This window comes from Fundulus heteroclitus, chromosome 13 (genome assembly GCF_011125445.2).
Source record: "Fundulus heteroclitus isolate FHET01 chromosome 13, MU-UCD_Fhet_4.1, whole genome shotgun sequence".
NCBI classification, from domain to species: domain Eukaryota; kingdom Metazoa; phylum Chordata; class Actinopteri; order Cyprinodontiformes; family Fundulidae; genus Fundulus; species Fundulus heteroclitus.
The window spans coordinates 11,700,477-11,723,173 of record NC_046373.1 but is presented as its reverse complement, the minus strand read 5'-3'; the positions used below and the strand labels follow the sequence as shown (position 1 = coordinate 11,723,173).

The following is a 22,697-nucleotide window of genomic DNA, read 5'->3' as shown; positions in this document are numbered from 1 at the left end:
TGCTTTCTGCTCTTTTGGCCCTAAGCTTAAGTGTTACTGTAAAAGAGAAGATGTTTTCCCCCTTACACTATAGCTAGCGGATGCTATACATCAAAATCACACTAATAAACGCATTGCTTCTTACCAGGCTCTGGATGGGCATCCTTCCTCTGGATTTCCATTCCTAGACCTGTTCCTGACTCATCCTCAGTTTTTAACAAATATTTACTAATAAAATCCCTCAAGCCTTTCACGTCATCTTCTCTTTTTTCTCTTTTCTGGGCACCTGTGTTTGCAGCGGAACGAACTTTCAAAGTTGCCGTCAGCCGTCGGTCAAACCATGGTCAAACCATGGTGGGGTCGGGGGAGTTCTAACGGCCCCTTATTTAATGAAAACATATTACATATACCTAATGCAAAAAAAAAAAAGATAGATAGATAGATAGATAGATAGATAGATAGATAGATAGATAGATAGATAGATAGATAGATAGATAGATAGATAGATAGATAGATAGATAGATAGATAGATAGATAGATAGATAGATAGTCTATTACTTCTGCCTGTATTTTAATGTTCAGAGTGTCAGCTTTGGGCCGCCTTTCTGTCCTGGGCCTGGGACATGAGACCCGTTTGCCCCCCCCCACCCGTCAGCGGGCGTGATTAGAGGTATAGTTTTAGTTAGTTTTAATGTTGGACAGAGTGTTAAGGAATTTTTAGGAAAGAATGGAAATTTGACATTTAGAATGCAATGAGGAACACTGTCTACACTACAATGCTGTTATAAGTCTAAGGATGGCATAAGGGCTGTAAATGGTCAAGTGGTAGATGACGTAATGATTTTGATGTTGTCTGAACAAGTGACCTAAACAAACGCTGACTCTTTGTTGCACATCCGCTGTCTTCCTCCCTGCCAAGCTGGCTGATTTGATCACTCAACATGCTCTTCTCCTATCTTCCTTGTCTAAAGGCCATTACTGGTGTTCAAAATTTCATGGCGGGTTCATGAAAACTGCGCTGACTGCTTTTCAAGTGATTTCCTACAAATTATTGAGATGCCAGGATCACTTTTATCCTCGCATCTATTTGCCCTCTGCAGTCTTGATGTGTTTGCCTTTCACCAAATGTCACCCGCCATATCTCTCATCCTGAGGTTTCCACGTCTCTATTCATTCTTCAAGTACCTCTGTCCTTTCAAGTCATTCTCAGTGTGCTAAACCCTCTCATTCCCTCGTTTTCCTAGCCCTTCAGCCCATAAAGAATTTGCATTTGATGAAGCATATGTGCCGCAAGGTGGTGTTTCCTGGATGTCTTATATAAGCATGTGTTTCAAAAGGCTGACATCTGACAAAAACAAATCAGCCGATGAATGAAAAAGATACTGTGTACAATATATTGCAAAACTGTGCATACCAATTGAACTGTTCTACATTCTGCACACAATAGACCATCACAGTATAGTGGATATAGTACAGTGAAAGGAAAAGTGACATATGGTTATCCGTTTATTTACATATCTATCTATATCTATCTATCTATCTATCTATCTATCTATCTATCTATCTATCTATCTATCTATATATATATCTATATATATATATATATATATATATATATATATATATATATATATATATATATATATATATATATATATATATATAAAAATGTTTGAACAGTGTGGTATTGTTTTTGATGTTACCATAGCTGTTCTGTGAAAAACTGAAAAATTTGTTAGAAAGCATAAGTTATGAAGAATAAGGAACATAGGAAGAAGATTATTGATACAAAGAGGAGAAGGTTAAAGCAGGGCTAGCTGGTAAGACGATATCTAAACCTTTAAATGTCACAGAATTCTGTTCAGTCCAACTGAACGAGAAGGGACAACTTCAAACCTACTAGTTCAAACCTAGCAATGGGCATTCACTCAAGCTGACTGACTGGTTGGGGTGAGCATTACTGTGAAAAACAGCAATAAAGGCCGTTGACAACTTTGGAGCAGCATCAGTCACACACCCCACAACTCTGGCCTTTATGGAAAAATGGCAAGAAAAAACAATTCTGGAAAGGAAACCTGATTGCAGTTGACCACACGCCATGTAGAGCAAACAACAATCATGCTGTTTAAGGTGCTTGGGTGGATTAAGACCCGATCTTAACCATTTTGAACTACTAGCAAAATGCTGGGATTATTTTTTTTCTTTGTGGATATTATGAGGATAAAGTCATAAAATTGTGAGATATAGTGGTCATTTTACAGGAACTTTTACAGTCTTTCAACTGCGTTTTTTTCTCATAATGTTTTTTATTCTTGTACACCTAATAGTAAGACTTTATTCTCCTAAAATCCCTCCAAAAATACTATTATGGCCATTGTTAGTTAAAGAAATTAAATTACTGTTCACAGAGGAGTACATTTCCACAAAGAAAACTAAAAAGATTTAGATTAATATTACCTATTTGCAAGAAAAAAAGTTTGATGTTTTCTGAATTTTGCTGAATTTGTCATACATTTTCAAGAAAAAAAAATACTTTTCCATGATTAAAGGCATGGATTTTCTAGATTAGAACAAGTATATCTCTGCTATTGTAAACTCAGGAATTTGGATCATCTTGCGACCCCCTGGGGGATCCCGGATCCTACTTTGGGAATCCATGATCTAGAACACGTCTGTACTTAATATATACAAACAAAATCAGCTGTTCGCCCGCATTCTCTACTCTTCTATCCCAAATCTTCCAAAACAACAATCAAATTTACCTTTATTTAACCAGAATATAATCTCATTGAGTTAAAAAAAATAAATAAATAAACAGCAATCTATGAAAGACAGGTACACAAATAAGTTCAATAATCAACAGTCCAGTAATAAATTAAATAGTTCCCTTTGGATGATTCTGTTTACTCAAATGCCACTGCCCTTTTAGAAATAGTATTAAAAAAAAACGTTCCGCAAAATGTCCCAGTTCAGCACATCGACGTTTGCTGCAGGCACACACAAAAAAACAGGAAGAAAAAATACGTTGGGGCCCAAAATATTTATCGGTCTTGGTATGGGCCGCCGGAATAAGAGAACGATAATGGAAGCTCTCACCGGTTTGTGACTGCTGCGCGATCTGACCTGCACAAAGTTGGTGAAGATGTTCCCGTTCATCGCTCTGGTGTGGAGTGATTACAGGCCTGCAGCTCTCACAGAGATAGAATTTTTAACCTCCTTCTTCTGAATAGATAATGTATTTAGGGTACTACTGTCAGGATGGAAGGACCATTTCACCCAGTATAACAAAAAGTGTTTCTGAAACGGATTAGCAACTATAGCTTTATGGCCGCAGATTTAGAGCCATGACTTTCCTACAGTCGCCGTCTTTTGTCTGCAACAGCCCAACATCGCGCAATGTGTATACTGGCCCTTAGGGGCTGAAAATAGCTTAAGATGTGGGCATGGGGTTCAATTTCCAGCAGAACAACAACCCTACTCATAAAGCCAGATTTGAAACTCAGCGGTTCAGATAAAATCACATTTGTGTGTTAGAATATCCCAGTCAAAGCCAAAGTCTAATGGAGAATCTGTCGCAAAATTGTAAAATTGCACTCCGTTCAGTTTCACTGTGATTGAGCTGTTACGCAAGGAAGAATGGGAAAAGCGTACAGTGGGACGTGCAAAACTTGTATGGCAAGTATGCAGCTGTAATTGCAGAATAATGTGTTCTACAAAGTATTGAACATGAATGGCTGAATACAAATGCATGTATTTGTAAGGTGCTGTAGGTGTCACAGAGAATCTTGTTTATACTAGCTCAACAGCTCAGTATTTGTGTTTACTAGTTCCCTTCTATCGCCTGAAGAATTGCAAAACGGAAAATCCAAATGTATTCAATATTATAAAAAATCCACATTTGCCTGCTCTTCTGGAAGATGTTTCATACTGCATGTAAATGTAAAACATTTGTAGTAATAAAAGGGTAAAGTTACAGTGTTTTATGAAGAGTTTTGACAAGCACCCCTGAGGACAAACGGAAAATCGATTGTAGGCAGTTTTCCGTTCAGTGATTCCCATTTTCACTCACTTTGCACCTTTCTGTGTGTGTGTGTGTGTGTTTTATTTTTATTTGTTTGCTCCATTTTTCACCACAGTCATTTTTTCCTCGATTTCAGAAAAGTAGATCATAAATTGTTGCCAAAATCAACATCTCCACCCAAAGCAGCTATCTTTGTTCTTTTCATTTCACCCGAGTGGAACTTGCTCTGATATTATTGCCAGGATGAAGGATGATATGTTTCCATAAGCATTTGCCTGATAGCTCAACAGTACATATACAATATTGTGCGTACGACCCCAAAGTCAGACAAAATGATGTGTGCACACCTCAGAGGAACATCCAAAAACTAATAACCACCTCTCACTGTATATCTTTCTTCAGTTTGATGTGGCCAAGGTAAATGGGTTTTGGTTAAATGCCACAGTCAGCACACTGTGCTTGCCCACGTTAAACCGAAGAATGATATACTATGAGTGCTGATCATCAGTTTTTTTTTAACACCATCAAACCTCTGGGAATTGATTAAATATATGCTAAAAGGCTCTCATCATGCCCCCGATAGAGAAACGTGGATCAGTGCTGGACCTTCTCAGGAGTGGCTGGAATGTACCAAGGACTAACCAAGAACAGGAGGTCCAAAAAGAACCAAGATCATCTAAAGCACTGCAGCCTACTTTTAGCCCAGCAAAGGTTCAGGACCACTCAATAATAAAAGTTGGATCCATGGGAGAAAATCATTGCGGTTCAAAAAGAAGAATAAGGTCTATATGTATTGGATAGTGTGCAGCTCTTGCTTTCTTCACAGCTTTCATGCCTCGCCTTAAATCATAATGCTGCAACGTGATTGGCCCGGACCGTTGTTGGCTTGGTCACAAACAGTTGAAGCGGATGCGGTACGAGATGAAATCTCGTGTTTGTGAACGCACAGATACCGTGAGAATCCAGCTTGCAGACAAGGTTAACATATTGATGATCCACAAGACTTTTTGTGGCAATATTCTGTGGCCTGTCTGGACAAAAGTACAAGTTTTGGAAGTTATGCATCCAACTTGTAAAGTGCCTTGAGATGACATGTTTCAGGAATTGGCGCTATGTAAATAAAATTGTATTGAATTGAGCTTAATCTGACATAGAGTAAAATTAAGATAGTATTTAGTGTAAATAATAATAATAATACCAGTGATAAAACATGAAGTTGGTACTGTGATGTGTTGAAGTTGCTTTGCTGCTTCAGGACATAGATGCTGCAATTGATGGACCCATGAATTCTGTTCTCTATCAGAAAGCCCTGATTGAGAGTTTCTACAGATCTTACAGTCAGCAAGATAATGTATCACCCCCCCCCCCCCCTTAATATTCTGAATGAAATCATTATTTGAAAACGGTTTTTAGTATCAGGTTGTCTTTGTCAGAAATTAAAATTAGTTAGATGATCTGAAACCCTTGAGACAGAAAATGCGAAAACAGAGGAAAGCTATGAAGGGTTACTGCACCGTATATTCATGAGTTTCATCACTGATGTTCAGTACCAATCATCATTTACGCTCACAAAAAAATACATATAGCTCTGCTGGACATAAACCTGCAGCTTAACTCCATTTCCTGCTTTACTCGTACTGAACCCTTGTAGGCAGAGGGTGAGACGCACACCTAAAACAGCCTCTTGTACAGCTGTTGTGAGGAAGCCAAGAAAAAAAATCAGAGAGACTGGATTCTTTGTGTGGGTGTCGCTTTTGGTTTCACATTATTTAAGCTTTTTGATGACTCTAAAGGAACATGTCAGCATTTAATGGGGATTAGTGAGTTATCCACCTGTGAAGATGTAGTTTTTTTTCTTGCACACCGTTCCATGTGAAAGTCTTTGCATTCCTTTCAAACGACCACCGTTTTTAATTCCTTCAGCTTGAAACAACTCCAGGCTGCCTAGGGATAGATAATTCAACAAAAGTTGCACATCCATAGCTGCATTTGGTTTTCTAAAAAAAAAATTAAACATTTGTTTGCATTTGTTTTTTAATTTTCATGCAGCTTTGCTTTTTCACGTGGTGTGTTTTTTTTTCTAGTATTGAACCATACTTTTTTTTTTTTTTTTTTTTTAAAAAGAATAGCTTCTGTTTATATATGAAACTGCAAAGCTAAACTTATCTAACAGCCAATTTTTAAACAAGAATAATATCGGCTCACGTTTGAAAATGTCTTATTAACTAACACTGGCTTTAATTTTTGACTGCAGTTTACGACCACACTCATAAAACAGTTACTTTCAAGCCATTAGCATCTGTTTTTTTATACCAGACACATTTAAAAAATAATATGTGTCTTTTGTTATAAGCAACAGAGAAGTGTAGTAACTGTCTGTTACGCAGCAGCAGGTTTGAAAGGATTAGCAGCATGATGTGACTCTGGCCCTTGCGGCCTATTATCTGGCATCTCATTAAAAGAATTTTAAACCTTGGGAACTTTGAGACTTTTTTGAAGAAGTTTTTTTTGTGCTTTTCACATCAAAACTTGCTTTTAACACTTTTGAATAATTCTGTTCAGCTCTGCTACTGGGTAAACTCAGATGAACTGAGCCTTTTTTTTTTATCAGATTGAAGAGTGATAGTATAACAGAGAACCAGGGTGATGAGAGAGGGAGAGAGAAAGAGACAGAGCAGAAAGTAGGTGACCAAAAACAGATGGAAAGACAGATGACCAGGTAACAGACCTAAACATATAGATTATCCATGTAAACATTTTTTTTGTTTTAGCCCACTCTCGTCTAATTACTTATTACTGAATTTGCTGAATCACATATGTAATTGTTCCCAACCAAATCCTCTATAGCGCGCCATGTAAATGAAAATTTAGTAATTTTGGTATGTCATAAAATAAAGTGTACAAATGTTAAATATTTGGTACTGAATTAGAAAAAAAAACACACAAAAGTGAGCATTTTATTAATTGTTGAGCTGATTTGGAACAGAAAAGGTTCAGTTCATACAAAAAAAACAGGAAAATTAAGTAAATCACAGTGAAAGCATTGCAAGGTGCAAAATGCAAAAAAAAAACTGTTGTTGTCGTGGGCCCAGGCAGTCGCCCGCTGGCCTGGTCCCACATCCGATGAATCTTTCAGTAGAGCATTAATGCTATTTACAAGTTTTCTCATATGTAGCCAATCTGATAGGAACAACATTAGGGCTTTGCAAATGCAGCAGCGAGGGTGTGGCCAGCCCGCAAAGGAAGAAGCAAGGCATTCTTCGTGTTGATCCATCAGCAGGGGCGGTTCTAGACAGGGGCCAACAGGGGCCCATGCCCCTGTAGAAATGGTTCTGGCCCCTGTTATGGCCCCTGTACGAAAGACATGATTATAAATACACTTCTCATAATTATTTGCAATGGCAAAGAAAACAAAACTGATTGGTCACTTTGACCAATATTATTTTTTACCTATACAGTTTTACTCTAAAAATAATTTAAAACTTAAGATGTTTCACGTTTAGCTTATGAGCTGGGGGCAAAGTTTTAACTGTTAGATCAGGGGTCTTAAACCTGCAGTTCCAGAGCCACACGTGGCTCACTTAATATTATTACATTATATTAATATTTTATATTTTTATTATATTTATTGTTTTTTAAGTTTTTTTGTTCTGTGCCCCTGTGAAAAAACACTGGCCCCACCTTGGCCCACCTGGTAAATTTGGTCTAGAACCGCCACTGTCCATCAGTGCAAAAGTATTGCAGATGTTTAAACAGAACACTCGACAGCTTCATCCGGCACTGTCAAGCAATTCATTAAGCGACGCCAACTTTTCTAAGAACAAAAATAAAAAAGGATAGTTCTACCCAACGTTCATTACTTGATTTAACCGAAACCGGATCACCAGCATCTGTTCAACCTACATCTGCTTTCCCTTAATTATTCACACAATTTCAATGTTTCCATACGTTTTTTTCTGCCGGCTTGCTTCTCCATTGCACCTTTAGTCTTTCGATTAATTTTCTCCATCATTGCATCATCTGTGTCCAAATCTCCATTGATGCACTGTGCATGATTTCAGCCCCTGCAAAGTGATGCCGTTGGAGGGCTAATGTTGTGAAAAATGACAGTAAACTGGCACTTTCGCTGCCATCACCAGCAGTTTGGGGCCGCCTGCCGCCTACAGACCTGTTGCCTGGCAACTCCCCAGACAGCATTTCTCCAAAAGGCGAGAACTTCTGTCTGCTGTGCTGCGATACAGGCCCGAGCCTAATAAGCATTATATTTCATTTCGTCTTATCATTTAGTTGTTAGTGACACAAGTTGGCTGCGAGCTGAGACTATGCAAAGAGCACTGGTGCAGAATGTGTCTCATTTAGTGAATTAATAGAAGGATTTGCAAAGAGCGAAACGTCCCACAGCATTGTTATTGGGAGAAGAGGTTCGTTCAGCCAGAATGATAAGCGCATATGATAAATATGCGTTTTATTTTGAAGATCCTTTGACCGTACTGGCTAAAGACATACAGCTCACCACCCGCGGCAGCACAGGGCAGCAAGTTGTTAGTCAGTTGAGCATCAAATATATTCAGTGTTGCTTTTTTTGGGTGTCTAATAAACTGAACTTTTTGTTTCTCAGTGTTGTGCTCAGTTCACGCACTGTAATTAAATACAGCTGTTTGCAACCGACGGCTAATTATTACGCTGAAGTTGGTAGCTGGTTCAAAGCTTTGACCTTTGAACCAGTTTTATCTCAATAACTCATTCATGGTTTTAATATGTTACATATTAAACAGTTTGTTTGGAGAGTGATTTTTTTTTTCTTCTGGGTTTTAGTGGGGCAGCAGGGGGGAGAGAAGGGTCAGGGTTTGGAGCCAAAGCAGAAAAAAATCATAAAAAAATTATGTGAAATAATATTTCATATCATTCAAAAGCATTTGTGGTGTACAAATGCCTTCTTGTTACTTTAAAACTTGGGGTTGATTGTTGATGTCACTGGCATCAAGCAACTCTGATCAGTTTAAAAAAAAAATAATAACATCAGGGATAATAATTGTAGGTAATAATTTTAAAACTCATTTTGGCTCATGTACAGACAAATCAATTGAGAACATTAAGCTAAACAGACAGTTTTTTATATATATATATTTCCACTGGTCAGATTTTCAACAATAACCGATCATCTTAAAAATAGAAAGAACATCTTAAAAGCTCAAAACTGACAAACTGAGGCAGGAGTGAAGAAGAAGTTACTTGTAGCGACACAATGAAAATATCAGACTTCAGATCCCCTTCTCGGCACCATCCCAACTAATTCTCGTTCCTTGTACGGAAATAAAAAGTGGCCCATCTGTGCGTCATCTCCTGCCCCACTTTTCGATGTCTCCACCAACGTGATGGCTTTTCAAGTGGTAACCCATTTTTATCCCAAGCCTCACCTACAGCTAACACACACACAAAAAAAAAACAACTCCAGTCGGAGCGTTTTCACAGACGTGAGTGACACAAACCATGCAAGGTTGCTGGGGAACTCTCAGAGGGGGTAACAAGAGTGCTTTGACAGAGCCTGTGATCTCACTGCCAGCGATGCGATCCTCACTCTTTAATGTGTTTCTGTTTTGAGACATCAGTGCTTCTTAAGAGGCTGAGAACAGATTATACATCTGAGTTGAGATTTGAAATTTAAAGTGAGAAAACATCAGTGTCATATGATACCCTGAATAAAAAATAATAATAATAATAATCAATGCCCATTGTGGGATGTTACTACAGAGAACTGCTGATGTACATTTGCCAAATGTACACGGACAAGTGAACATGCGTGAATGACGTGTGAAAAACATTTTAGGTTTATATGACAATGCATTCACATTCAATCAATCAAACCTTATTTACAGAACACTTTCCATCCAGTCAATTGAAGCTCAGAGTGTTTTACAAAGATTAAAAATAGACAAACATTTAACCCCCACAGACACACAATAATATGATGAAATCAACTAAACAGCAGCAATAGTTTTATTGGTTAAAAAAAAAAATAATGGCTGTGTTACATCAGCATTTCTTTTATACAAATTTTGAGGTATCGCATTGGGAAAGGTTGATGGAAACGGCAAATTTTGAAATAAGTGTCAATTTTGCAAAAAAAAAAAATTGCTTGCTTAAATGGGTCTCTAGCTCTTCTTATTTTTTTTTTTTTTTTTTTGCAAAAAAGAGTTTATGCACAAAAAAGGGAGCTGGGAACACATTTGCCAAATAAGTTCTGATGTAGCGAACATTTACCTCACATCTGCTTCTACTGATATTACCAGAACGCGGATAGAATTGCATTTCTTCCTCTATGTTACCAGATAGCATTTAACATCACCAATACTAGCTGACATGACAGAACAACTACGATTACTTGCCTGATAGAAACACATTCCTGAAAAGCTCTCTTTTTTTCAGGGTTAGGCAACCTCCATTTCCTGTGTATCACAGCCATGCGTGACATCAACTTCTGACAAAATTACACTTTTGCATAGCCTGGTTAATTTGCTCCAAACCAGGAGATGGAAACATGCCCAATTCACATTTCTTTTTTGTGACATCTCAAAAGTTTGCTCATAATTTGCACAATTGTATGAAAACATGGCTTACGTGGAAATAAAAGTATAGAAATCAACCAATAATAGAAAATGAGGATCTTTGGAAACATGTCTATCCGTCTATTTATCCATCGTACAAGTAGAAAGGTAAGCTAATTAAAAATATTTTATGAAAAGTTAAGACACGCAGAGTCTATAGTTTATGGGTTATCAATGCAGCAAAAGATTAGCAAAAAAGTTGCTGCAAATAACTTTTCTCTCAGGCCAGCCTGCCAGTAAGTATTCAAAAGAACAGCATACGTGTACTTAATTTATCTGAGGATTTTGTCACACAATGTGCTTGGACAGAATCAAGATGTTCCTCTCAAAAAGATTTTTATTTAAAAGGAACATCTTGGTGTTTCAATCTCCTTATGACCAAAGTTATAAACAGGTGCCCTGACTCTTTAATATTTTTTTTGGCTGTAGGAATACCAAATAATGCGCAGTGAGTGAGTCGTTCTGTTTTGTCCAAGGCAACTCCAACTTTCAGTATCTGACAGTTATTCAGTATTAAAGGAGCATAGCATAAGTTCCAGGATTTTTTCGGACATCTGCCCTCTCTGGTGACAAGGTGAAATGACGTGTACAAGGTGTTGTACACGCGCATGGGAGAAGAGGAAATGCACCTGCCACTGTGACTACAATATGGAAAACATATAAAAATGGATATATATATATATATATATATATATATATATATATATATATATATATATATATATATATATATATATATATATATATATATACCCACAGCCATGCCATCTACATTTTATTAGTACAAGCTAGACAGGCACACAATTGATTGACGCCAATTTTTTGGATTTGGGTAATGTAATGTTACATATCTTTATTAGAAATGCAGCACAAATGAAAAACTTAGCAGCACAAACATTAATTGTTTGAAAACAGTTTTGTTGGATTGCATTCATGTGTGTGTGTGTGGGGGGGGGGGGGCTGGTTGTCCTTTGATGTCCTATGGAAACTTTTATTAATATCCTTAAAATGATAGCAGCACAAATTAATATTTTTGCAACACAATCCAATCACAAACCTTTGACACTAATCTTCTTAGATTTGAAGAAGGTGGCGGGGCCAACTGCACACTGAGGTGTAATGCCCGCCTCATCAGATGCCAGTGATTGAAGTTGGGCTGGGAGTCTCTCTCTCTCTCTCTGATAGTCTGTGCCAGTAACCAAAACTTCAGTTTTGTCCTGTTTGAACTGAAGGAAATTTACTGCTATCCAAGATTTACAACTAAAATTAAAAACTGGGTCTAAAGTTAGAAACTGCATTGATGGATTTTGTGTCATCAGGGTCAGTATGCAAGTTTTTGCTGTCTCTCGATGACACAACCCAGTACCAGTATACCAAGATTAAATTAAACGTTCAAAATAAACAACATTACTATTGAAATGGTAGGAGAATAAAAAAAAATGTCAGTCCTTTTTTTCGAGCCAGACTGCTTTACTATAAATATCCATACACTTGCTTACACTCAGCCACCATCTGCTGAGATAGTGTAAGTAAGCCTGAAAAGACTTGGAGCAGCATGGCATCATTCTCAGTCTCATCCCATGTGCCTTCCAGTCATTGTACAGTACTTTGCAAATGTATTTGGACCACTTGAATCTTTCCTTATTTAGGGACGTTGCCACCCCGAACTCTAATGTATTTTATAAGAAATTGTATGTGATGGATCAACAGAAAGCAGCATATGATTCAGAAGTCCTTTTTGCTGTTTGCTACAACTCATCTAGGTTACTCAGCAAACCTTTGGAACATAATATTCTAGTCAGATTAGTCCAAAACGAATTTTTTTAGCACTACGGAAAACTGATGCAGAATACCCTGAATACACAATTGTCACTCGATGCACTTTTACTTGGTCTATCACATAAAATCCTAATGAAATACTTGAAGTTTGATGTTGCATTAATGTATATATTGTTTAAAGAGGATAATGTATAAAATGTGTTTTTTTTTTAACATGGGCCTCGCACATCCCTTCAGCTTCACTATACTTCGGAGGGCTGTAATGGGAAGCGGCTTCGTTGCATTCATTGCAGCAACAGCCGGTCTGTGTCGTCCATGCTCCTGCATAAAAGGCATCCGCAAAAGGAATTTAAAATGAAACAGACTGACTAACTATTTCCTGTTTGTATGTTTAAAGTTTTCACTTAGTCATCTGGCAAACTTTTTTTTTTTTTTTTTTTCCCACAGAGCCAGGCACGTCTGTGTGTACTGTACTTATCTCTTTCCCTCTCCTCTTGTGTTGCCAACAGGCGGACCCACACGGCCGGGACATTGCCATCCGTCCCTTCTTGGAGCACTGTGAGAACACCCACATGACCATTTGGCTTGGCATCGTTTATGCCTACAAGGGACTGCTAATGGTGAGAGAACACAAAATCTGACAGCATAATCACAGTCTGGACACACATACATACCCGCTGACTCGCTGTGCTGTGTTAATTCTCTAGGGTTCTTTTTTTTTTCTTCTTTATGTTAAAAGTATTTAGGTTTTGAACCTTTAAGTTCAGGTTTACATCTTAAAACTTGAAAGCACTGATGAAGATTTACTCACCTCCGTGTTTTCAACTGTTGAGTCCAATTTTGGATCAAACTTATGAAACTAAGACACACAGTAGGTAATGCACAGTCATATTCAATAAATTAGAATATTATTCAAACAGTCAGTTTGTTTCAAGAATCCAATTAACTAAGCTAAACACGTTATGCAGATTGATTACTCACAGACAGACATGTTAAAGCCCTCATATCTGTTATATTTGATATTTTGCTTACATTTCATAAAAACATGACATTTAAAATTAGAACATTACATCAAACTGATTTTTTTTTATACAATGTGGGTTTAATAAAAAGTATGTTTAATACTTGCTTAAAGGTTGTTTTTTTTCAAAGGGTACTTTAAATCTGATAAATGAGCCTCATTAGAACCCATATTCTAATTTATAGAATATCACAATATATACTAGAACAGGGTATACTACCTCCAATGTCAATACTTTTTAATGTATATATTGCCATTGAATAGTTGATAAAAAAAATATTATCAAATTAGCACTAAAAGATGCAAAAGATACATTTCCAAACATGAAAATATAGTAATATATAATAATATCACCACTGTCACACTAATTGTTTGTAGTGGTTTTGATGACCATTTTAATTAACCCATTCTAATTACACCAGCTTACATCAGTTTAAACACTTTAAATAAGTAAGTAGATCTTTTTAGTTTGCACTTTGTAAATCTTTTACAAGGCCTTTGCTGCAACTCTCACGTCCCACCAAGCAAACAATTTACACTCACAACTATCTCTGTTGCTGTCCTCCGAGACATTTCATCCAATTGAGTCATTTTTCCCTTCCACTTTTCTGGCTTTGAGCGGTTTTAAACCACCAGTTTAACTCGTATTTGTTATTTTCTTCTTCCTCTCCCGCCCAGCTGTTTGGCTGCTTTCTGGCATGGGAGACCAGGAACGTGAGCATCCCTGCCCTCAACGACAGCAAGTACATCGGCATGAGCGTGTACAACGTCGGCATCATGTGCATCATCGGCGCCGCGGTGTCTTTCCTGACCAGGGATCAGCCGAATGTCCAGTTCTGCATCGTAGCCCTCGTCATCATCTTTTGTAGCACCATCACCCTCTGTCTGGTCTTTGTTCCTAAGGTTGGTTTTTAAACACATCAGTTAATTACCACGAGGCACGGGCCGGGACAAGATTATTTAATATCAGTTGGATTCAGTTTATTTATACATATAGCACCAATCCACAACTAATATCGTCCCAAGGCACTTTGCAATAAATAAAAAATAATTATACTGACGGATTCTCAGTTAAGTACATACATTCAAAATGGATCCTAGTTATTAAACAATACGGTAAAGTTTAGTTTATTATTAAAATGGGTTGAACAAAACGTATCTAAGGAAATCTAGGAGTCTCTGACTTGCAGTATACGTTTCTCCAGAGCTAGCGTGTAGCATGTAGCAACGACCATGAAGCGATAGTGGAGTGTCGCTTGCATTGTGTCGTACTGACAGTACTATAAATGTCAGTGAAAACACTAGAATGTCTCATTAAAGGGATATTACCATTTTCAAACAAAAACTTTGTAACATTATCAAATTTGTTTTTGTAAAAAAGAAAAGAAAAAAAATTCTGCTTATAATGTTATTATACCCAATAGTTATTTTGTTCAGCCAACAATATTTTAACAAACTAAGGAAAACCATTCCACTTCAGTCACAAGTAGTGGCAACACATTTGAATAGTGCAATCTCAAACAGTAGATCATTTCTGAAATATACTTGCTTTTTGTGTAAAATCTATTCAAATGTTGTCATTCTGCTCTTTATAGAGTAAAAATATGTTTATAAGAAGGTTGGTTTATTGAAGGTTTTACTAATTGCAATTTCAGAAGAGTTATGTCAATCTAAGTCACAAGCAGCACTTTTTACAAGCAAGAACTTTCCAAACAGCCTACGCTATGTTTCTCATAAGCAAGAAAACATGTTGTCATTTATTGTACCTCTATGCAGCCCTTTGGTGAACCTCACAGTTGTTTTTAAATGTGCCGTATAAAAATGCATTTGGTCTTGAACTTCAGATGACAGTGCGCGCAAACAGGTGAGGGTGGGAGGACTGCAGGTCGACTCCGCTTCATACAGATGGGAAAAAAATGTGTTTCAGCAGATCTTGTAGCTTCTTATAAAATTGACTGGGAAAAAAATAAATAAAAATTCTGCTTATAATGTTATTATACCCAATAGTTATTTTGTTCAGCCAACAATATTTTAACAAACTAAGGAAAACCATTGCACTTCAGTCACAAGTAGTGGCAACACATTTGAAGAGTGCAATCTCAAACAGTAGATAATTTCTGAAATATACTTATAAATTGGAACACTCACTGAATTTAGCTGCGGTAAATGTGCTTTTTGTGTAAAATCTAATCAAATGTTGTCATTCTGCTCTTTATAGAGTAAAAATATGTTTATAAGAAGGTTGGTTTATTGAAGGTTTTACTAATTGCATTCTCAGAAGAGTTATGTCAATCTAAGTCACTTTTTACAAGCAAAAACTTTCCAAACAGCCGACGCTATGTTTCTCATAAGCAAGAAAATGTATTGTAATTTTTTTGTACCTCTGTGCAGCCCTTTGGTGAACCTCACAGTTGTTTTTAAATGTGCCGTATAAAAATGCATTTGGTCTTGAACTTCAGATGACAGTGCGCGCAGACAGGTGAGGGTGGGAGGACTGCAGGTCGACTCTGCCTCGTACAGATGGAAAAAAATATGTGTTTCAGCAGATCTTGTTCTTATAAAATTGACTGGAAAAAGTCTGGTAGAAAATGTCTGAAACATTTGAAACTGTAACTTCTAAACACCTCTGAATATGTTGATGCTGCAGTCATGGTTCTCAGGCGGACTGGTCCCACCAGGTGGGGATTCGGTTTCCGGCTCAAGTTCACAGGTGACTGCAGTATTGGCCAGGAGACGGATAGACATGTTGGAGCCTTGTCTGCAGTAATGTGGGGCGTGCTCCCGTCTGTTCTGGTGAAAAGGCAGACGTATCTACGTTCCAACCCTCACCCACAGTCATTAGATTTGGATCATGAGCGAGAGGACAAGAACCCGGATAGAAGCGGCCGAAATGAGCGCTGTCAGTTTGGCTTGGCTCACCCTTAACACCTCGACCTACCTCTCCATGTCCATTTACGTGAGCCCCTCGGACCTCGTGGACCAGCATACTACCCTTCTGACGCTATTTCAAGCTCAGCTGAACAGCCGTGTTCCATTCAGAGACACACTGCTTTCACGGCAGTCTCTCATGGGGTTGATAATGCACTACTTTATTCAGAGAAGAAGAAAGAAAATAAAAGAGAAACTTATTTCTCACAGGAATATCAGGCTGTTTTTGCTATCTTTAAAAACATCAGATCTCTCATTATATATAGCATATATATATATATATATATATATATATATATATATATATATATATATATATATATATATATATATATATATATATATATTTTAGATAGATAGATAGATAGATAGATAGATAGATAGATAGATAGATATAATTTATTTTTTTACTGAGAATCTCTTTTTTTTTTCCTTCTAGTCTGTGGTGGGTTTTATTTTTTTGGTGCCACCATCTTGCCTTTAGAATGTCTTCCAAGCTCTCGCTTTTGCGGGTTATTAAGCTAGTTCCCACTGAGAGAAAACCCAGGCCTGGTGGAGGTGGGTAGATGCTTTGATTCAACTAACCGGTCAATGTCTACTTCTAACCTAATTCCCTCACTCATTTCCTAAAATGCTGCATAAACCTTTGTGTCGTTTAAACCCTAGCCTGGGTACGGCTGTGACTAACACACGTGACCCTCCTTACAGTTGATCACCATGAGGACAAACCCAGACGCGGCCACCCAGAACCGGCGGCTAAAGTTCACCCAGAATCAGAAGAAGGAAGACTCCAAGACCTCCACCTCGGTCACCAGCGTGAACCAGACCAACACCTCCCGACTGGATGGGCTCCAAACTGATAACCACCGCCTTCGCATGAGGATAACTGAGGTCTGAGCAAAAGAGCTTCTTCCTTAGTACCTCTCTTAACAGATGATAATTACGGTATAAGACATAACGGTGGGCATGGTGAGAGAGGCTTTTAATGTAGTAATGGGAAAAAAAAGACATCTTAAAGGTAATTTAATTACAGGTACGTTCATTTTGCTTGAAGTTTGAAAAGAGAAGATAGATAAAAAGAAAGAAAGAAAGAGCAAAGCCTTTATCTCCAGCAAATCTGAGCAGTAATGGCGCTCCTGCATTCAGTTAATTTTCAGGTTTTTAATCATTTTTCTACCTCTTAAAAAGATATTTGTTAATATCAGCTTTGGCCATTTTAAGAGGCTGTCATGATTTCCTGTGCACCCTCACTGATGCTTTCAATATAGTTCATTCAGTCTAACATTTGCGTAACGTTGGGAAAGAAGTGAATCTCTGCTCCCTCCTTCTGTTTAGGATGGACTTAAATGAGGAGAAGAAATTAGAAGACATGGACTATTATAAGTAGTCTTTGTCGTGGTCTGAGTGCTGGTCCAAAATGCAGAATCTTGAGGCACACAGCTCAGATGTCAGAGTTTAGTGACAAACGGGGTAATTTAGAGTGAGAGCACAGACAAGTTGAAACTGGAGAGGAGAGCACGAACCTTTAAACAAGCTGTGGTAGATCGAGAATACCAGGAATCTGAGGCACAAGATTGGTTATTGCGCTTGCGGTGGGATTAAAACCTACTCATACCTCTTTAAGTTTTTCACATTTGGTTTTAATGGGATTTTATGTGTAAGGCTGAGGCAAAGTAGTGAGCAGTTCTGGAGTGGAACGAAAAGGATCCATGGGTTTCAAAATGCTTTGCAGGTGAAAATCTGCAGATATGCACCTCCTGAGCCTGACATATCTGCCCCTTGAAAAGAAAGCTCAAGCTCAGTGGAAACGGATCAAGAGCATCTGTCAGCATCAGTTTTTAGGCCTTGTCACAGATTCTCAACTGGATTTAGGTCTGGACTTTGACTGAGCCATTCTAAAGTATGGATATGCTTTGATTTTAACCTGATCCGTGTTAACCAGAGCTAGCATGGATCAGTTTGCTGTTTTGCTGGAAGGTGAACATCCACCCCAGTGTCAAGTCTTTTGCAGCCTGTTGCAGTTTCCATGATTGTCCTGTATGTAGCTCCGCGCATCTTACCAACAACCCTGAGCACCTTCCCTGCCCCTGCTGAAGGAAAGCATCCCCACAGCATGCTACTGCCACCACCGTGTTTAGCATGGAGATGGTGTATTCATGGTGATGTGCAGGGTCAGTTTTCAACCACAGATGGCACTTTGCGTATAGGCCAAAAACACTTCCTCTCAGATTGTTGATTTCTTGTGGACGACTGCAAAAAGGACTTATTTTGGGGGGTTTTCTAGAAATGTTTTTTTTTTCACAACTCCATAGAGGCCATATTTCAGGAGCGCACGATGCATGCATCTCCTACATAATGACTTTATCCCTGACCTGTCTTCACGATGCTGTTTGTTCACTAATGTTTTCTACAGCTGTATTTGTACTTAGGCAGAATTAAACAAAGGCGACTCTATTAATTAGTTTGGTGACTTTTGAAGGCAATTAAATGGACTAAAATTTCATGTAGTTTTATGTGAATAAAGAGGGCTGAATACCATAGTTTTCAGATCTTTATTTGTAAAAAAAAAAAAAAATGTTGACGAACCATGAATCCCTTTCCTACCCTTTTACATTTATGCAGTTCTTCGGTCTAGATCTAGCACACAAAATCCACATACATTGCAGTTTATGGTTGTAATAAGACGATGGTAAATAAAAAAAATAAAGAAATCCATAGTTTTACAAAGCAGTGTAAAACCTTTGAGCAAGACCTGAGTCGGCTGAAGCGGTTTGTGATGCAGCAGTGAGCTGGGACTGGAGGGCAGTACAGATAACCCGGTCGACTAGGGTGAGCAGGTGAGGCCAGAGTCCAGCACATGGGGACAGCATCTCTAATCAGATGGGACAAGGATGGGGAGAGAGAGAACGCTGGCTGCAGGGCTGGAGGTAGAAGATGAGAGGCCACATTTTTTTTTGCTGAGTTTGAAAGCACAAAGCAGTAACTGCAGCACTTTATCTAACATGCATCGGATGATGTTGTTGTCTACTTGAGCTACTTTTTCTGTGACTATTGACATATTTGTTCACAAGTATGTGTGTTTTATGTGTAACCCCATATTAAATAATTAAAATTACTGAACCTAATGCTGTATAAATGTGTTTCTTGTCTGAAAAGTTGGACAAGGAGCTGGAGGAAGTGACCATGCAGCTGCAAGACACCCCAGAGAAAACTCCCTACATCAAACAGAACCATTACCCGGACGCCAATAACATCCTCAGCATACGCAACTTCACAGACGGCAAAGGTAAGAAACTGACAATGTTTCAGTTCATGTTCTTCTCATAGTGGATGTTTAAGATCAGTCTGCTTACCTATATCTGTTGGAAAATGTTCTTTATTTCTGAAAATTGACTTATAAATGCCTAACTTTTCTACCTAAAAATCTTTATTCAGGATGACACTTTTATTAAACTGTTTTCACTTGGAAAACATAGATTATAAAATTAGTTATTTGGTGTTTGACAGCTGTCATACATACACACACACACACATATACATATATATATATATATATATATATATATATATATATATATATATATATATATATATATATATATACACAATATCACATTATTTTGAGATGTGGGTAACAAAGATGCTGTGGGTAACAAAGATGCTGTATAAAATATTGTATTATTAATGTAGAATTTTATCTTCCCTTCGATACCTAAATTATAAAATTTAGATATCGGTGATAACCTTTAACCTTTTACTTTTCAAACACATCCAGAGTTAGTTTATGGATGTATAGCCGGAACATATAGTCTACATCTTTGAATAAATGCTATGCTGTTTCACTGATGTGCATGTAATATAAACCCCATCATGACAACTGTTATGGGCTAGTGGAAGCAGAATAATGGCAATGGACTAAATCATTACAGTTCTAACTTCTTGTGTGTGTAAAAATGAATTGAATGGAAATCATGGCTAAAGGGACTAGTTTAGGCAGGCATGAGAAAACAATAGTATGGTTAGCCGACCTGGACCTCCATTGACTTAGCCCTCCGGAAAGCAGCTTCTCATGCTGGTTGCCCAAGCAGCTTATTCCTGTGCCTCCCTGGGCACCCAGCCCAGTCAAGGTTTTTCAGTTCAGTTTGTAGCTTGTTTTGCATATTTGTCTGCCAGCTCATTTCCCTTTATCACTGCGTGTAAAGGGATCCATATAAAAGTAACGAATGATGAAGTTCTAATAAAAAGGTCTGCTGTCTGAATGATTGTGTGTGAATGTAATGGAGCAAACTAAACTTCTTAACAGATAGACTTCCTCAGTCCATCCTAAAGCCAAGAAAATTCCTGACATCTCTCCTATGGGTACTGCATACTGGGACGATGAATGAAAGACAATTTTCCTGTTATTTAAAGGAGCGATAAGTAAGAGATGTACTGTAAATTTAACCAAACCATCAACAATGGCTTAGTCAAGTTTCTCTCCTTTCCAAATTAGAGTTTTGGTGCGGAACTACTTTGTTGCAGTGTGTAGCCTGTGTTTACTTCTTTGTTCCTAAACCAATCATATAACAGTTCCCAAAATAGAGCGCAGTATTTGGTATTTTATCTTGGCAAAAGAGCAGCAGCTTGCAAACATGGAAGCCAGTAAGAGTAGCGGACCAAAAATAGAACATAATACGTCATATTCCTATCCTGTGCAAGTAAAAATTCACTGCTGTTTTACAGCAGCAACGGACCAAAAATGGCTTATACTGTTGTCAGTTGTGTAAGTGTTGTTCCGATTTGAAACACTAGGTGCTATTGAGACTCATTCCTCATTTAAGTCTGTTGATGCATCTGTAGAAACCATAGTATTAAGTCTTTGTCCTAGTATGCTATTACTGTACAGGGATTTGAAATGTTTTCTTTGTTTTTGCATTTTTCCAACAGTGTAAGATGAGTATGAATTTCAGATTGTAGAGATGAATTAGTGAAGAAGAATTGTGTGATGTTTATTTGAGATCATTCAAAATCCTTTATCATCTTGTGCTCTGGCCAATAAAATGAATGATATATTTTTTTCACTTTTTCCATCTTGGTTTTAAAATCTCTTGACAGATGATTTTTATTATGACCCTTTAAATCAGGGGTGTCAAACTCATTTTGGTTTAGGGTCCGCATTCAGCTTAATCTGATCTCAAGAGGGCCACACGAGTAAACTCATTGCAAGATTAAATAGAACTAATAAAAGTGGACTTGTTGTTGATTTTTATATTAAATGATATTCACTTTTACACAATATATTATGAATAACCTTAGCGTTTTTAAGAAAAGTATGTGCAGTTTCAACAATACTTTTACTCAGTTAAACATTTACTTGTGCATTATGCATAAGAACCGATCACAGTGATTGTACAATGTTTTTTTTCTTCTTGTTCTCCCTTTCATCTCCTACTTTCCCATTGTAGTGTCCATATCATTTGAGATATTCCCCGCATGAATCATAATAAAACTATTCACATTCATAAACAAGCGGAGCACTATGGCAAAAGCAGTACTGCTCCACTTGTGAAAGTCAAATCTGATGAGCTCTTTTTGGCATTAAGACAACAATTCTTATTGGCACATTGCCAGACAGGACACTGGGGAAAAAAAAAAAAAAAAAGATTTTTTATTTTTATTTATTTATTTGAATAATGATAATGCATTACGCCGTATGTTTGACACCCCTGCTTTAAATGAAACCAATTTGTAGAAAGTCCTCTCAGCTGGATTGGCATTTCTCTCATTTCTACGTGTGATGCCGATGTCGGGGTTGTTCTCAGGGCACCTAACATAATCTCAATGCTTGATGTGGAACATTATCTAGTTTTCTGTGTAATGAAATTGATGCTAAACCAGATGTTATATTGCTATAATCAAATACTAACTGTTTTACCCTTTCCGAGTCATGACTATAAATTTGCAACTTTAGATTTTCAGAATTTGAACAGCAATTCTGAAAATCAGAACAGGGACATTAAATGTAGTCAAACAATACATGAATGATTATGGTCTTTGCGATGCATGGCAATCTTTTCATCCTAACAGTAAGGAATATATTTCCTTTTCAAATGGCCATCATTCCTACTCTCGTTTGGACTATTTCTTAATCGGCAGCTCTCTGCTGTCTAACATTTTAGGTGCTGTAATACATCCTATTGCTGTCAGCAATCATGCTCCTGTTTCTTTAACCCTAATAAATAAAAAAATAACACCACAAAACAAAAGCTGGAGACTTGATACATCATTGCTTAAAGATGAAGAATTTATCAAATATTTTAAAGAAGAGTGGGCTTCATACTTGGAGTTCAATGATCTATCAGGGACATCAGCATCTATCCTCTGG

At 37.6% G+C, this 22,697-nt stretch overlaps 1 protein-coding gene across 1 annotated transcript in view; it reads left to right on the top strand.

Annotated features, from left to right (window-relative positions):
- The window catches only part of LOC118556518 (gamma-aminobutyric acid type B receptor subunit 2-like), a 92,946-nt gene that overhangs the window by 55,984 nt on the left and 14,265 nt on the right, over window positions 1-22,697 (top strand). The window contains 4 exon segments of the mRNA XM_036145867.1: window positions 12,894-13,004; window positions 14,084-14,308; window positions 17,042-17,224; window positions 19,490-19,619. Of these exon segments, the coding sequence (XP_036001760.1) occupies window positions 12,894-13,004; window positions 14,084-14,308; window positions 17,042-17,224; window positions 19,490-19,619 (649 nt within the window).